The sequence below is a fragment of the Thermobia domestica genome, chromosome 17 (assembly GCF_964235325.1).
Source record: "Thermobia domestica chromosome 17, izTheDome1.hap1.1, whole genome shotgun sequence".
NCBI lineage: Eukaryota > Metazoa > Arthropoda > Insecta > Zygentoma > Lepismatidae > Thermobia > Thermobia domestica.
The window spans coordinates 127,770,757-127,789,958 of NC_137470.1; the positions used below are offsets into that span (position 1 = coordinate 127,770,757).

The following is a 19,202-nucleotide window of genomic DNA, read 5'->3' on the forward strand; positions in this document are numbered from 1 at the left end:
CAGAACTGCTGGATCCAGACAGTACACAGTGACAGTACTCAGTTGCATTGATGATCTGACCAGCTGGTAGCAGTTCCCGATGGACTATGCCTCGAGCAGTCCACAAAATGCACAGGGGAACCTTATTCTGGCGTAGTGCTGGCTTGGGCTGTTTTTGAACCGGTTCATGGGATGCTAACCAACAATGACGGCGCCGTGGAGCTTCGTACAGGACCCACTTCCTATCACATTTCAACACCCTGTTCAGAAATTGCTCCTTCCTCAGACGAGACACCAAAGAAACACAGGTGTCTGCTCGCGTTGCTTTCTGGCTCCAAGTCAAATAATGTAGGACCTATCAACCCAACTTGCAGTGCTTCCCAAGTTGATGGTGGTGGTGCCGAATGGTTTCTCCACTTACACTGAAAGGTAGTACCAGTTCCTCACATGTCTGTCTTCGCCTCAATTGCTGCCCGAAGATCTTTATTTTGAACATCTGTTTGTCTTCCGGCACGTGGTGCGTCTTCGAGTGTTTCGTCACTGTCCTTAAACCGTCATAGCACTGCACTCTCCGCGTAGTCACGACACCCTCACCAAAGGCCTGTCATATCTTCCGCTCCGCGGAGCAGCAATTTGAACTCGTACAGCAAACAAGCCCTTATGACGCTCTGTGAAGGCCCCATGTTCACTCAGTCCTTACGCACGTTCACGGTGTATCTGAACAGCCACAACCAAGTAGTATGTTGGATATACTTACTAGTGTTGCTCACGAGACCTGGTTTGGGGCATTCTCGTTTCGAAAATGTGTCGTGAAGGTAGTCTCGTCTGGAAAAGTGCATATGTTTCTATTGAAAGAGCTCTGTCTCATCTCGTACCCTTTCATGAAAATTCTGTCTCGTCTCGTCTCGTCCAACAACTGACCTTCACCTTATATCCATTCGCATTCAACTCACGGTGTGAGGGCCAATTGAACACAGACCTCCACAAAGAGACAGAACTTTCTTGGTCACCTTCAGGATATTATTATTATTATTATTATTATTATTATTATTATTATTATTATTATTATTATTATTATTATTATTATTATTATTACTATTATTATTATTATTATTATTGCTGGGGTAGTGATTTGACTTTCTCCGCAATAAAATACTTGCTAATTTTATATAACGTTGCAAATATCTTCTAGATAAATTAATCAAGAAAAAATAAAAGGTAATTCCCTACAGAATGATATTTCAGTGCAATTAGTTCCTTATGATTCTATCAGACAGCAACGCTGTTTTTAAATAGAAAAATCAAAATGTTGACGTTATCAAATTTTTGTTTATTACGCAGCAAAAAATATTAAAAGAAGTTCTATATACATTCCTTACTAGAAAATAATGTTGTCTTCAGAACTTCAAATTTTATTTTGACTTTCGAAGTTGATTCCCTAAATTTTAACCTTGGAAATTTGGATGTGGAGTAAAATAAAGAAGGTTAGCAGGGTAGAGAGGAAAACGAATTAGGAAATGCTGAAAAAATGCAAGAGACGAGAGCAATATTAGACGATATAAGGAAGCGAAAAATGGACGGATCACAAGTTTTGATCTTGCTAAGGGATTGCATTCTGAGGGATGTAGTAAAGGGGGTGATATCAGGAGAGCGAGAGTGTGTAAGAAGGTTGGAATTGATAGTTTGTAATAAGGAGGGTGGTACTTTATGTTGGGTTGCGAGGCAGATATTAGCGGGAAATCGCAAAAATGGAAGCTTCTTACCTAATTCACGGAAACTGGCCTGTTTATTAATGGGAGAACACTGAGGAGGAGGAGGAGGATAATTATACTACAAGTAAAAAAAGCCGAAACAATGGTTTATGCATAAGAATTGGTCAGCATTTTTTTTCTGGTGGCAGTTTTGTAAAGTTCTAGCTCTCTCAAACTGGTTAGATTGTAAGGTCAAGTCACTCGGGTCGGTTGTCGGGTTAAGTCACCTCGGGTTGGTTCACTCGGGTCACTTTGGGTCGGGCCAATCGGGTCAGCTCGGGTCGTGTTGTCGGGTCGGGTCAGTCAATTTGGGTCACGGGTGGGGTCGGGTCGGTCTTCAACACATATAATTTCCACGAAAATTACAATATACCACGGTTTATACCTCATTGGACTTCCAATAAAACGTTTTCAATGATGTGTACACCATGTCACCATTTTTGTATGAGGGAATGTCTAGAGGGATTTTGTGGGAATTTGATGGAGTGTAGATTCCTCTGTGTGTGTGTGTGTGTGTGTGTGTGTGTGTGTGTGTGTGTGTGTGTGTGTGTGTGTGTGTGTGTGTGTGTGTGTGTGTGTGTGTGTGTATGTATGTATGTAAATAAACCGGACAATTTCTGTTATGTATGTGGGGAGCTGATATTTAAATCACAACGTCGATGTTTTACTCCACTTGTGAGGAAGTGTTATCAGTTATATTTTGGTTGCTGTGTAGGAGACCAGGATAAGAACTGGGTTCCTCACTACATTTGTTGTACTTGCGTGAAACGTCTGACTGGGTGGGCAAATGGTGGACGAAACACGAACTTCGCAGTACCGATGATCTGGAGGGAACCAAAAGATCATTCTTCAGACTGCTACTTTTGTATGACACAGATAAAAGAAATAAGCAGTAAATCTAACCACACAGTACAGTACCCTAATTTGCATCAGCAATTAGGCCAGTTCCACACAGTGCAGAATTACCTGTACCGGTACCTCCTCCTCATCTTACGGTAAATGAGGATTACGTACTTGAGGCAACTATTGAAGTTCCAAATGAAGATGATGATCCTACTTATGTAGGAAGCACATCTACATTGGATTCCCATCTGATAACTCCGGGTGAACTAAATGACCTCATACGGGATTTAAAACTCTCCAATACACAGACAGAACTTCTTGATTCTAAACTTAAGGCTGGAATCTGCTCCATCGTGACACTAAAGTGTGTATTTTTCGAAACCTTCATACAGAGTTTCAAAACTACTATTCTCAAGAAAATGATTTAGTGTATTGTAATAATGTCTGTGCTGTGATGGATAGACTTGGACATGCACATATAAGTACAGAGTGGAGATTGCTTATTGACTCTTTGAAAACTAGTTATAAGGCTGTCCTTTTGCACAATAGCAACAAATTTCCTTCAGTGCCTTTGGCTTATGCAACTAATATGAAGGAAACCTATGAAAACATCGAAATAGTGTTAGAAAAAATTCAGTATGAGAAATACAAGTGGACCGTTTGCTGTGATTTACAAGTCATTTCTTTGTTAATGGGTTTGCAGCTTGGTTATACGAAATATTGTTGTTTCCTCTGCGAATGGGACAGCAGGAACAAAGCGGAACATTACATCAAGAAGGAATGGCCAACGCATGTATTAACTCCTGGACAGAAGAATGCTGTTTATTCCTCACTGGTGAGCCCTGATTAGATAATTCTTCCTCCTCTTCACATAAAGTTGGGGCTCTTCAAAAACTTTGTCAGGACAATGGACAAAAGTAATGCAGGATCTTGTTACCTCAAGGAAAAAATTCCTCGGGTTAGTGACGCTAGGGATTTTTGTAGACCCCCAAATAAGATGTTTGATTCGTGACCAAAAATTTGAGGATCTCTTAACTCTGGTTGAGAAAGCAGCTTGTGTCCATTTAAATGTTTAACAGAGATTTTTTTAGGAAACAAGAAAGCCCCAAATTACCGTGAAATTGTGAGTGATTTCCGGCAATCATTCAATGAAAAGGGTTGCAACATGTCCCTTAAAGTTCACTTTCTAGACTCCCACCTGCATTTCTTTCCTGAAAAGCTTGGTGCTGTTAGTGATGAGTATGGGGAACATTTTCATCAGGACATTTCCTCCATGGAGAAGAGGTACCAGTGACAGTGTAGTTCAAAAATGCTGGCTGATTACTGTTGGACACTTAAAAGAGATGTTCCAGAAACCAAACACAGAAGAAAGTCGACAACTAAAACATATTAGTTGAGGTAAGTAAGTGTTCATTTATTAAGAAGATACCACTCACTTCTTTTGTATTATTTATTAAGTAGATATAAAATGGTGACACGGTGTATACATCATTGAAAATATGTTTTATTTCAAATCCAATAAGATATAAACCGTGCTTATATTGTAATTTTCGTGGAAGTTATATGTGATTTTATCTGCACTAATGAATACTGTAAAATGAACAGTACACATAGCATATTTTTTATATAAATATGTTTATTTCTCTAGATAGAATAATGCTATTCTTATGAAACTTAGAGGGCTTACTAAGTATAAATCAGGCTAACATACAATATAATTTGTGCGTTTATATACCTAAGGTACCCAAGCTACAAGTATGAAAATGGTTTTAAAAAAAGAAAAAAAGAAAAAGAACAGAAATTTGAGGGGAAATTTTCCGAAAACACCTCTGTCACGGGAAAACTGAGGGTGATGGAGAAAAACTGATTGCAGATTCGAATTCTACGTGAAAAGTTCTATTAGAATCAGGCATTTTCTTCCGTGTGCCAGAGAAAAAGAATTTTTTTTCAACTAGTGCAATAGGAACCATTTTCAAACTCATCAACCGTTATTCAAACCGGTTAATGTTGATCGCAGATATTAAAAATACTCACATCCGTATATTCTTTAATACAAACGAAAATTTTACCTGCACATTTCTGCACAAACGATGTATAAACGATCGCGACAATTCGTGGTTCAATCGAACATGGTGGGGCTAGCACTTAGACAACTCCCCTTTTTTTCGTTCTGTCCACGCATCTGATAGCTTAGAAAAAAAATTTCGCCTGCGCATTACTGCTCAAACGATGTGCAAACAATTGAAATGATTTTCTTTTGAATTGGACGTAGGGGGTGCTACCAATTAGGTAGCCTATACTTTGTTATCGTTTTGGCGCGCCCGCAATTGTGTACAAACGAAACTTTCGCCTGCAAATTTCTGTACAAAACCGTAACAAACAAGTGCGACAGTTTGTGGTTGAATTCGACATGGTGGGAGGCCTATCAATTAGAGAGCCCATAGTTTGTTATCGTTTTGGCGGGGCCACATTTATGTGCGAACGAAAATTTCAGCTGCACATTTATGTACAAAGGCGTACAAACAAGTGCGACAGTTTGTGGTTGAATTGAACATGGTGGGAGGGCTAACATTTAGACAGCCCCCCACTTTGTTTTCGTTCTGGCGGCGCCCCTAATTGTGTACAAACGAAAATCTCGCCTGCACATTTCTTTATAACTATATTCAAACTATTGCGACAATTTGTGATTCAATTGCACATGGTGGGGGGCTATCACTTAAACAGCTCCCACTTTGTTTTCGTTCTGGCGGCGCCCTTAATTATGTACAAACAATAATTTAGCCTGCACATTTCTGTACAAACGATATAGAAACGATTGTGACAATTTGTGATTGAATTGGACATGGTGGGGGGCTACCACTTAGACAGCCCCCCCTTTCTTTTCGTTCTGAGCTCGCCCCCAATTATGTACAAACGAAAATTTTGCCTGCATATTTCTGTACAAACGATGTACAAACGATTGCGACAATTTGTGATTGAATTGAACATGGTGATTGGGCTATCACTTAGAAAGCCCCCCACTTTGTTTTCGCCCTGGCGGCGCCCCTAATAGTGTACAAACGAAAATTTGGCCTGCACATTTCTGTACAAACAATGTACAAACGATTGCGATACTTTGTGATTCAATTGGACATCGTGGGGGTGCTACCACTCAGACAGCTCCCCACTTTGTTTTCGTTCTGGCGGCGCCCCTAAGTTTGTTCAAACAAACATTTCGCGTGCACATTTCTGTACAAACGAAGTACAAACTATTGCGACAATTTGTGATTGAATAGGACATGGTCGGGGGCTACCACTTAGACAGCCCCCAATTTTTTCGTTCTGGCGGCGCCCCTAATTGCGTGCGAACATACATTTCGCCTGCACATTTCTGTACAAACGAAGTACAAACAATTGCGACAATTTGTGATTCAATTGGACATGGTGGGGGGCTACCACTTAGACAGACCCACTTTGTTTTCGTTCTGGCGGCGCCCCTAATTGTGTAAAACAAAAATTTCGCCTGCACATTTCTGTACAAACGAAGTACAAACGGTTGCGATAATTAGTGATTGAATAGAACATGTTGGTGGGGGGGGGGTACCAGTTAAACAGCCCCAATTTGTTTTCGTTCTGGCGGCGCCCCTAAGTTTGTTCAAACAAACATTTCGCGTGCACATTTCTGTACAAACGAAGTACAAACTATTGCGACAATTTGTGATTGAATAGGACATGGTCGGGGGCTACCACTTAGACAGCCCCCAATTTTTTCGTTCTGGCGGCGCCCCTAATTGCGTGCGAACATACATTTCGCCTGCACATTTCTGTACAAACGAAGTACAAACAATTGCGACAATTTGTGATTCAATTGGACATGGTGGGGGGCTACCACTAGACAGACCCACTTTGTTTTCGTTCTGGCGGCGCCCCTAATTGTGTAAAACAAAAATTTCGCCTGCACATTTCTGTACAAACGATGTACAAAACGATTGCGACAATTTGTGCTTGAAGTGGACATGGTGGGAGGGGGGCTACCATTTGGACAGCCCCCACTTTGTTTTCGTTCTGACGGCGCCCCTAATTGTGTACAAACGAAAATTTCGCCTTCACATTTCTGTAGAAACGATGTACAAATGATTGCGACAATTTGTGCTTGAATAGGACATGTTGTTGGGGGGCTACCATTTAGACAGCCCCCACTTTGTTTTCGTTCTGACGGCGCCCTTAATTGTGTACAAACGAAAATTTCGCCTGCACATTTGTGTACAAACGATTGAGACCATTTCCGATTGAGTCCGATAAGGGGGGGAGCTTTCTAAATGGACGTCTCCTTTTCACCTCTACTGTAATTAAATTCTTCCTCGAGAAAATCTGTAATCAACACTGTCAGTAGCTACGTCCTCGACTAATATACCTTAACAAGTACAGCTTTATTTTCGTATATTTTTCAACAGTTAACCAATTTAAAACTATCGCAAACAAGAATATGTAGTCAACTTCTTAAATACTTCGCTCGCCGAAACCCGTTCAGCGCGTGCAACAAGCAAAAACAACATGTTTGGCGTCTCACAAATGGAAAAGGAGGAAAAAAGAGAAGGAAAAGCAGCACGGCAGTGCCTTATCGCAGTCAGAGCTGACAACATAGTTTCGGTCGTCACTAACGCGAATAGACCTACTAGCGGTGTACAAGAGTTATACAGTTACAATATACGTCGTGCCACAGTAGCGCTACAGGCGGAATGTGCACGAACTACAAATGAATATGTTCCCTTACAAGCATCAGTCACTGTTGCACCCTCTTTACATTCTACACACCCTTTTTTCTCCCACTTTTTGACCTTGACAAGCAGAAGTACCAGGCTTTCCGAGTTCACAACCATAAACTGTTTGTGTACAGAGTACGTTTTCAGTTCTTCGAATGACTGTGCGCGCGAAGAACAAGGGTGATGATCGGGCTACCGTATACGGAAGTCAGTAACACCCGGTTGCAATAATAAATGTAAAATACAAATATAGAGCCTTGACAATGCCGTGAGGATGAATATATATATATATATATATATATATATATATATATATATATATATATATATATATATATATATATATATATAAATGATGTTGATAAATTATTGAAGACATATAAAGTCCTTGCTATGAAACAAGTGCTTATAACTTTTTCAAAATAACGATATTGCAGTGAAATAAATGTTAAAATCTTTATTGAGACTTACATTTTGTACCATTATCCAGAGATACACCGCTCGCATTATCGCCATACCTCTACCTGGGCTTCGTTGACATCCATACATTACTGTAACCTTCGACGAAATCCGTCGATGCTATTCCGTCTGGCGTCGTCAGAAATGTCACGGATCGTTTCACTAATCTTAGTTTTGAGGTCCTACAAATATTTTGGTTTCTCTTCATACACCTTGTCTTAACGTGATCCCGTAACCAAAAATCACAGGGTGCAATTCGGGAGACCTGGAAGGCCAAGAGTAGTGTTGCCACGAGACGAGACATTTCTTGTGTCTCGTCTCGTCTCGTCTCGTAAACGAGACGAGACATGGGACGGGACAGAACCCTTTTAGACGAGACACGAGACGAGACAGGCTACTTGTCCCGTCTCGGAAACGAGACGAGACACGAGACGAGACGGGACGTCTCGTGAAATGTCCCGTCTCGTCTCGTGAAATGTCCCGTCTCGTCTCGTGTCTCGAAAATGAAAACGCTGGCGGGAATGGCCAAGATTGAAATTGCCACTGGTCATATAGATTGCAAAAGGAAAAGCCCCTTTGTGAGAAAACATGTTGAAAAGCCTTCATAGAAAAGTGTCCTCTGTCTATTGAATGAAACAATCGTGATACATGAGCTTCCAGCAATATCATCGTTAATGTCTTGTCCCTAATTCCCCTTGCTGTAAACTGAGGAATTCTCATTTTTTTTTATTTCTGGCTGGAATGATGACAAACAAAATCAAAGACAGGGAAGATTTTTACAAGGTCAAGAAACCGAACTACCACCACCATCTATTCAATTTGAAAACTGGGTAAGGTCTACACTCATTACAGGCTGTAGTTGAAAGTTCTGGCTGAGATGGCGGAAGAGAACAAAACAGACAACACTTGTCTTTATTCTCTGGTGGCGTTATTCTTTTTGCTATATGAACCGGAAACGGCAATTGAAGTATGTCATCTTGCAACTAAAATTTTGTCTTCTCTCTCTCATTCTCACACACACACATCTACACATAAAAACGGACTTTTACCATTTTACCAATCGCTCGCTTATTATACAGCAGTCATGTTGTAAAATTCACCTCTTCATTTGGAAGGCGGGCGAAGGACAAAGAAAGCAAAGATATTATCGACGAACCCTTCAAATTGTTTGCTTTTAGCAAATTTATGATACTAATAATAACACTTTAGGTGAAGAGGTTTTACAGGGGGACCTTCGTTTTGTTAGGCGGAAATGTTTGATCTGACCAGAGTGCAAAATTGCCCTCTGCTTCCATGTTGAGAGGAGGGGAATACTTCCCTTTCCTAGTGAATAATATTCATTAGGACCTGAATTATCTTCAGAAATTGTTTCTTAAAGGCATATAAAACCTCTGGAACTTGATAAGTTTAAAGAACATTTGGTATAATATTCATAGAACTCCGTTAAAAGCAGAAAATATCATGAGAATGATCAAAATTCGAACATTGAAGAACATAACTAACAGAAAAGATATAGGATACCCAAACCATATTTTTAAACCTGCTATAAAATGTATATCCTATATTTTTACTAATTCCTTACTCCCATGAAAGTATCCTGGGGAGTATATTCTCTCCATTTTTTTCAGACTGAAATCCTTTTATCCCGTACGACTTCCCCCCTGACACAATACGAAAAAACAAATGTTGTTAAAATCCATACACATGACCCTTCCAAGACTCAACCCCGGGCCTTCAAGCCATGGTCTATCGCCGCAGACCGCTCGGCTTGGCATGAAGATGTACGTTGTATGATTGCAAATAAATCACGACAATATAAGAAACTTTAATCCAAAATGGCCACCCAAAAATCAACTTTTTTTAGCCACTAGCTAATCTGGGTGTACTGTCATGAGTCTGTTACACATACGGGGCAACCACCACATAGTAGCACACACTCCGCCGTTATGGGAACAGATTTGAACGATGGAGGTGAAGACTGGCCCCAAGCATTCTTTCGTCCGCTGTGTCGTTCAGCTCCCATTACTATGGCACTCTAAGTGGAGCTTACTGTGCAGTAACATATAAAATTTCAATCAAATACTTTCCATTACTCAATAAAATTATTTGGTTCCGAGCTTTTTTTTTTTTTTTTTAAAAAAATGCAACAAATCTAAACATGCTAAAATGGAAAGTAGTTTTTGGATTGTTATGGGTTAACACTGTGAAACCTAAAGGCTGGAATATATGAAATCAAAGTGCACACAAAGCAAGTGGACTGATAGTATACGATAGTGTCAGGGATGGTGACACCTTTACATCGAACTTTGCTTGTCGTGTAAACATTATTTGACATTAGTGTCTTCATCTTCGACGTACCTATGAGCAATTTACTGTATATTCGTGTATTGAAACTGGTGAAACAAATTTCAATGTTTCAGAATGTAAAAAAAAAAAAAAAAGCCAGGTTCCAGAACCCTCGGGCAAATAACAGCAGAGATATATTATCTTGTAAACTATTTGTCCTTGCCTTGTGAGCTTATTTGAATTTATTTTTAAGACCTTTAGGCAACTTTGGCCGAATGGATGATGATCGGAAAATTAGTGGAATGAAAAAAGTGGTAGGATACTAGTAGATAAAACACACACATTCGAAAAATGAAATGAAATCCTTGAGTTTTACGTCCCACGCTTATGCCGGTTAGACTAAAGGAGACAGTGATGATGGGTAATGAATGAAATGGTGGAATGAAGAAAGTGGGAGGAAACGGGAGAATCCCGAGAAAACCCACGCACACGGTGTTTGTCCACCACAAAGTTCACTTGGCGGGGCTTGGATCGAACCCGAGACCCCAAGCACCAGAGGTGAAAGCTCTAATTCTGAGCCACCGCGGTCCCCACATACATTCAATGTTTGTCCACCACAAAACTCACATGGCACTAACCGAGATCGAACCGACTACCACATACACCAGAGGTGAAAGCTTCACGGTGTAGCTACCGTGACATTTCTTGTCTTGTGTGTTCTGGGTAATACTTGTAACTTAGTTGTATCTTGATTAGCATGGTGCAGCGTGCTACATTTTACTTTCGTTCCCATGGTATGCTGCTATATTTTTTACGAGACAACACGAGACAAACGAGACGAGACGGAACAGAACCTCTCGAGACGAGACACGAGACGGGACGAGCACATTTTTTCGAGACGAGACACGAGACGAGACATGCTTTGCACGAGACGAGATGAGACAGCCTGAAGTCTCGTCTCGTCTCGTCTCGTGGCAACACTAGCCAAGAGTGTGACCTCTGCGCCCAATCCACCTGCCAGGTTGATCACTGTCAAGGTAATCCTTGACAACTTCTTCAAAATGTGTGGAGTTGGGGTGGGGGACTCCTACTTGCTAATAGTGGATGCGATTCTTGATTCCCATCCTAACCAATTCTGGGATCAGGAAATTTGCAAGCATTTGAAGATATGCCTCCCTGTCACAATGTTTTCGTCGAAGGAAAACGGGCCTATGAGGTGATCTTTTGATACGGCACACCACTCATTCACTTTCTGGCTGTCTCTTTCGTGCGCTTCATATTCTTGAGGATGTTCAGTTCTCAAACAAGACAGTTGTGCGTCTTTACCCTCCCTGAAACATGGAAAGTTACCTCATCTGAGAACATGAGTAACTGCAGAATTTCCTTGTCATCATCCAGTCGTTTCAGCATCAGTTTCCAGAATTCCAGTCTGGTGTCTTGATCTTCTTCTGTCAGTTTTCGCAAACCTCATGATTGTGATAGTGTTGCCAACCAACACTTTACAGATCATCGCACAGTTTGAAACGCATTTCACTGCAATATCATTATTTAAAAAAGAAAGTTACAAGCATTTGTTTTATAGCAATGACTTTATAACAGCACTATACAGTAGCAAAGTTAAGAATATGTAAATAGGATATACTTTTAAAGCACACACGAAGCACTATTGTCGTGATAGTTTTTACTCAACTTAAACTCGAAACAGGGGCACCTAAACAAGGGGACAACGGAAACGAGAACAATGAAAACCAGATGGAAATAATACTATAAACCCTACCCTTTAAAAACTCCAAAAAGCACAGTTCCCACTATTTTAGTGCTCTTAGAGCAAAATAGTATTTCCTATTTCCAGCGAAATGCCAGAATTATTTGCCACAGTATCGTAGAATTTAATTTATTTGAGGAACGGTGGTTCTGTGATAGAGGTCTCTGGTCAGATACCAGAATCTCTGACTATGTCCCAATTCATGTGATTTTGTAGCGGACTACATCGTGTTTGTTTCTTTTCTTGAGATTTTTCTGTTCTCTTCCATATTTTCATTCCATAATTCCTTTCGTAATTACTTACTCTCATTAATCATCCGCCTAAAGAGCATAATGCAGGAAATAGAAGTAGAAATTCATTCTTTTTTTGTTAAATATTGTACTGCATTGCTTCCTGTGTTAATTACTCAAACCAAGAACTCACAAATAGACTATAAATAGTTTATAGTTCCCTGGAAATTGGGATAAATCGGTTACAAGATCGTGATTACTATGTATCATTTTAATGTTTATATGTTAACCGTGATATTGCAAACATACTTTTTCAACATTTGATTTGCCCTGAAAAATCTAGGATACTAAATATATGTTATGAGTTCGGCCTATCTCATTCAATCAGGACCAAAGTTAATATGTTGGTCGATTTTGATCTGCTTTATAAGCGTATACAATATTATGGTGTGCATGCTTACGGCTCCTGAGTTACTGCCGGTTGAATTTTGTCATATATTCTGAAACAAAAACCGAACTCACTGATCAAGATCAAACTTGTAATAATGGTAGAACATTGCCTACTACGAAAGCGTGTGAAATATTATGTTAGGCATATTTACGGTTCCCGAGTTATGGGTTTTCAAATTTTGCTTAATATTTTTGGATCAAAAGATCCAATATATTTCAATCAAAAAAATTTTTTGTAGGCTTTATATCTGGAGAACTACGTATAGTGAAGCCAAATCCAAACTATCACTTAACTCAATATTATGTGCTTATTCCGTAGAAAATACGAAAACTCTATTTAGGGGCCGTTCAAAAATTTTGTGACCTCTGACACAAAAATTAATAATTGGTGAAGATCGCAATCTTTTGATCCAATTTTTGGATCATTCCTAAAATTCTTGTCAGGTATAGATATGGATAGATAGATAGATATAGATATATGAAACATAGAGATACAGATATAGACGTAGATAGATGGACAGATTAGTGTATATATATTTTGAACATTCTACACTAAAGAGCTCATAACAAAATTTCGTCCTGTAAGATTTTTGACAACAAGTTATTGTCCTAGGCAAGATTTCGTCCCGCGAAGTTCTGGGCAGATGAGATTTCATCCCGTCACATTTTGGCCCGCAAAGTTTTGGCCACGCGAGTTTTTGGTCCTGTAAGTGCCGTGCTTATTACGAGACAAGCGGTCATGCGTTATTATGTTGAAAATTACATCTGCGCAGGACTTACAGTGAAGGAATCACACTCTAGTCTAACTCTTCATCAACGTACCAAGGTCTGGCTGATCGCACGTCAGTGAGTATTAAAGTGTACTAAATACTATTTCACTCCCCTGTACCAAAATTATATGAGAATACAGAATTTAAGAGTCGCTCAGCTTTTGAGACGATATGTGCTGACACAGCTTTGTTGCTGCAGACAAAAATGAAACTTATGGATGAGAACCATTTGTCTCTCTATGAACGGCACTCACGTTACAGTTGAAACCGAAGGTGCCTGTGTTGTGCACATAAAGGGAATCTCAGTAATTGTCGCCATCTCAATATGCTTCGTTTGGAAGTCAACGTCGAAACGTCCGCTTTCACAGTGATCTCAGCGCTACAACCGCGATTTTGTCCATCTGTGTCAAGGGGTGCCTGTCCAATAATCCTATGTCTACAACAAGTTCGTTCTCTCGGTCCGCGCTATGAGAACTGGAATCGTGCATTTTGTGCTGGTTTCCCTTTCTGGAGCCACACAATTGATATTCGCATCACTATGTCTGCACTCCGTAACACATGGACACCAATGTTGCGGAATGATAATATGTAGTTATGATAAACCATAATTCATCCCCGGATAAAATTAATAACCTCATAGATTGGCTGCCACATTCAGCGGAGTTTTATTTTTCTCTCCTCCACACAAACTCACACCACGCTTACAATTAGCTACTACTAAACTTGGTTCGCTGTCCTGCGTCCGGATGCGCTTTATTATTGAGCTTAATCCTTGCACTTCATGCGTATCAGATCTGCAATGCTGGTCATTACATTGTCCTTTTATTGTTCATACATTTTGAACAAGGCAGCCAATCCAAAAATTCCTTCTTGGTGTTGCATTTCTAAATTCTAAGTGTGTGTCTCTAACAGCATAAATCGCGCAATAACATCATGTACATTTCAGTACTGAAAATATTGTTAAATACTAGCTGAATATACCCATTCTTCGCATGGGGGATGTATTTGGAAGTCAACGCCTGTGGGGGTATCACCATTCATTTCAGCGACCGCGAAAATGATGCATTTGACACTAATATCAATCACTTTGGGCAATTTTTACATGTCTCGGTATCCTCCCGCTGACCATCGACCCGCAGCCGAATAGGGTCAATTTGGAAGTTAACGCAATTTGAATTTCACCATTGATCTCAGCGACCGCGAAAACTATGAATTCGACACAAGTATTTGTCATTTTCTATTACTTTTACATGTCCTGGTAAACGCCCCCCTGAGACCCACGTGGTTCGAATATTGACAAAAACGCTTCGCCTTGGTTTGGAGCCTGGACCAAGGTATCCGTATCCAAAATTTGGTAACTTACGGTTAACTTGTCTGTCCCCCAGGCCGGTCTCGGTAAACGCTCCACTAGACTCACTTGGTTCCAAATTAAAAAAACTGCTTCGTCTTGATCTGGGGCCTGGATCAAGGTACCCGTTACCACATTTCGTAACTCTCGGTCCACTCGTCTGGTCCCTAGACCGCACACAGACAGACAGGCAAACACACAAACTCTTTATTTCATTTATATTTGAATATTTTGATTCCTATTACTTTAAAAGAAACTAACTAACCCTATGGCCAATGGAACCCGGAGGTTCAATGCCGCGTTCACAAAAACTATCAATTGATTTCCGTTCTCAGCCAACTGGATCCAGTTTTTACTTTGTATTCCTATGCAACTTTCTTCCATTGTGGCTACATGACCCACCCACCTGAGCTTCCCAGATTTGATGACCCTAACAATTTTCGGTAAATATGTACATTATGTACATAGTTCCTTGTTACGAAGTTTTCATCATTCCCTATTCCCGTTTCTCTTGGGTCCGAATATTCGTCTCAGGGTCTTATTCTCAAATACTTTCAGTCTGCGTTCTTCCCTCAGAGTACGCGATCATTTTTCCGAACCACACAGAACAACGGGCATGATAATCGTTTTATATATTTTAAGCTTTAGATTCCTCGACAGATTTCTCGATTACAAAAGTTTTTGAGCTAAATAATAATACGAATTTCTTGTTTTTAGTCGACATATGTTTAATTAATCTTACGTTGTTTTCAGGATGGCATCATACAGAAAACATGATGAAGAGGAGAGTTTGGATGAATGTGAATTAAGCCCTGAAGCTAATGCTCTTAGATTAGAACTAATAGAAATTACTAAAATGTTTAAACGAATGAAGAAACAAGGATTTAAAACGCGTGAAGCAAAGAAGAATGTTTTGGAATTAGAGAACATAGCATTGCTTATTCAGAAGAGAGTAAACGAACTTACTGAAGAGGGTGAGGGCTGCAATGGAAAAACTGTAAGTGAAAGAATGCTTGAGTTTAACGTTTGTATTTTTCTTCTGCTTTCTTAAGTTATCATACGAGAGCAGAGAATGTGTTAGTTAAGTTTCTGAGGGATAAAAGTAGTACCAAAAGTAAGAAAATGAACTTTGAATTCAGGTAAGAAATTAATTATAGACTGATTGTACAACTATAAAGAAAATAAATTTTAGTTGTTTAATTTCACGGCCGATTTGCAGGCATTGGTCCAACTGTTTCCAATTGTCGCGACACATAGTTACATTAACTATCAGGCCAGATACCAGAAGTTCGCAACACACGACTGCGAACAGTCTACTTAACACAGATATTAACCTTATGTAGGTACAGTGATATTAAAGGTTGTTTCGAATTAAGTTTGTATGTTGACAACTAACGACGAGGACACGGTGGAATATAGTAATAACTAAAGCCCGAAATTAATGGCGAAACGAAAGCACAAAAATGGGTTGCAAAATAGCAAACAAACACCCAAAAATGGCAGGTAAATTGGCAAAATAAAATAAACAACCAACCACGAACTTTGAGGGAAAAAATAGATACTAAAATATGTAAAAGCTATAATAGGCTATAATTTGTTTACTAATCGAATAAAATGTTTTATTTTGCACTTTGGACTTACCACTTAAAATTCTGGAAAGTTGCGCAACTTATGAAGGGACGACATCTAACTATTCATTTGCCATTCTTCAGTAGTAACAATGAAACAATAACTTAAAAACACTATCACATTTTATTCACACGCGGTTACAGTAGTACAAACATTCAAAGCACAAGAAATACTAAAGTGAAGTCATTTTACACTACACTTGCAGTTTATTTTCACTTACGAAAGGTTTTTCATAATGTTGTTTTCTGAAATTATTAACAACTTTCTAAGATTTTCAAACGAAAGACTTTGTCTCCTCTCAGAAAGAATTCGCTTTAAATGTAAAAATGATCTTTCCACATCTATCGATGTCACTGGAGCATACTTGAAACAAGTAGTTTGGGAAAGATCTATATCACTGTCAACCTGCATCACCTTCCATAACACTAGCGATGTCCTTCAATTTTCCCAAATCTGGATTAGCAGTTACAACACGACCATACTTACACCGAATGTACTCGCCCTTGTCACCAGGTACAATACTCAGATCGTTGAGAGTATCATTGAAAATTTTCAGAGAAGTAAGGAGAGTCTGTTCTTTTTTTCAAGCTTGACAATAGTATCTGGTAACTTTGCAATGAAGACTAAGTTCTCTTACAAAGAATTCTCTTAAGCAAATTTTGAGCAACCATAATTGAAGACGCATCATCCTCATCAAAAGTATCAATGATTCTTTTAATGGGCTCAAAGTTGTTAGCATTATAGAGAACAGCTGTAATCCATGTATTTCGTTAAGACAGGCTCTGGCGGAAGCGGAAGTTGAGGGGCTAATTCGCAAAACGCAGTTGTTCGCGAGGAAGCTTTCAGAAATATCATTTTCAAATTTGACACAAAAAGGCCAACGTCAGGGAAATGAGAACGAACTTCCTCTGCAATTCTATGTAGCGCGTGTGCCAGACAGGTGACATGCAGCTTACGTGAGAATAGAATCTTAAGGACTTTTGCTGCACTTTTCATGTATGCAGCTCCGTCTGTGACAAAAAGAAGCACCTCATCATATTTTACTCATTCTGGCCACAGAATACTCAGCGATTTTGTAAAAAGCCTGTGTGATTGCCGTGCCATTTACTTTTTAGAGAACTTCTGATGCAACCAAAAATGTTTGTGTTCCTTCTTCCCCTTCCAAAGTTCCAATTACAACGTTGGCAATGGAACTTCCTAGAATATCACAAGTTTCATCCATTGAAATCCATATATTTTTGTCAGGAAAACTTTTACGGATATCGTTAATATTTCTGCTGTACGCACTATCAACGTAAGTCTTTCTTAAAGATGATTCACTTGAAACTTTTTGTTTTGTGTATTTCTCGGGAGAGTTTCTAAAGGAAACATTTTCTAACTTCCATAAAGGAATGTCCGCGTTAATTAGAGCTTCACACAGATCATTCGCAAAAGTGGTAGTACGCGAAGCGGGATTCGTGACTGTTCCAAGAAGAGTTCGAACTCTTTCACCAGCTGATTTGCGTGTCCTTGCATAATTGTCTTTTGCAGTGCTTATATGGTGTGTTACAAAATAATGCTTTTCAGCGGAAACCACAGTTTCACACAACCTACAAAATAGTACAGAACCGTCTGTTGAAAGCACAGTACCCCCGAACTCACTCACAAATTTTTCCAACTTCTGTTGCCTAGAAAGACCAACTTTAGGCATCTTGAAATACTGAAATGCACATAAATACCAGTTATGTATCACGCACAACTAAGATTCACAATAACTGCCCACCTGGCTACTTCTTGGAAGTAAGCATCTTCGTTTGTCATTCCAAGAACTGAATACGCATTAGCATCCCTGCCCCGCCATTAGTCACATTTCAACGGGAATAGACCAGTTATTATCAGACACCAAGATCGCATGACCAGATAAGAGCGACTCAGATCTGTGGTATGCTGTCATATATGAGTAAATAAAGAGTAGTTGAAGAGGAAATCTGTGACAATGGCAACAAATTGCTTCTAAATTGTGAAATTGCACTTTTCCTGAAAAAAATAAAAAGAAATCTTTAAGTTTAACGTCTCACGATTATGCCGGTAGGGCTAAAGGAGACGGTGATAGTGAGAAATAAGTGAAATGGTGGAATGAAGAAAGTGGGAGGAAACGGGAGAACCCCGAGAAAACCCATGAGCACAGTGTTTGTCCACCACAAAGTACACACGGCGCGAGCTGGATTCGAACCAGGGACCCCAAAAACCGGAGGTGAACACTCTATTACAGAGCCACCGTGCCCCCATCACTTTTCCTGAAAATATAATGAAAATTGCAAAAATGGCACTTATTGCTTTCTGCCATTAATCCCGTTCTTTAGTAATAACTGACTTCCCATCACTGGTCAGTGCTCTGACCAGAAGCAAATGATTTCAATGAAGAGAGATTAAATAAACATGGATCAATTTTCAACTACAATCAAATCATACGGGAACTATTTTCCAAGTTGATCAAAATATTGCTTTTAAATGTAGAGTTGGTATTGGCTATTGGTATCTGGAGTGCAATTGATGACGTCTCCGAACACCTCAGATTATTTGGACATTATCAATCTCAATAGTCTCATTAAGTGTTTGTGGTCTACGATTTGTCCTTCCTCGACATTGGTGTGTCAGAGGAAGTTGATAGTCAATATGAAATCGAGGACTCCAGAAAGGCAGCCAACAACGACGTACTACAGGAAAACAACCAAACAGCGACGTACTAATGAAACCCATGAGCCACGTCGTACCACGGATCGAGAGAATAGATTTCTTCTGCGTGTGGCTATGGCGGATCAAATAGTCACGTCCCAAACAGGAACCCGCGAATCTTGGGTTGTTGAGCAGCAAATAACGTTTCCCTGAGAACTAAAAAGAGGTGAAAAATACTTCCTCAGCCCAAATATATACAAATTTCTCTGATTACACATCGTATACATGCACGGCT

At 39.6% G+C, this 19,202-nt stretch overlaps 1 protein-coding gene across 1 annotated transcript in view; it reads left to right on the forward strand.

Annotated features, from left to right (window-relative positions):
* The window catches only part of LOC145674170 (uncharacterized), a 113,367-nt gene that overhangs the window by 29,669 nt on the left and 64,496 nt on the right, over positions 1-19,202 (forward strand). Inside the window, exon 3 of the mRNA XM_081744001.1 lies at positions 15,377-15,620. Coding sequence (XP_081600127.1) covers positions 15,377-15,620 — 244 coding nt within the window. The remainder of the gene's footprint in view (positions 1-15,376; positions 15,621-19,202) is intronic.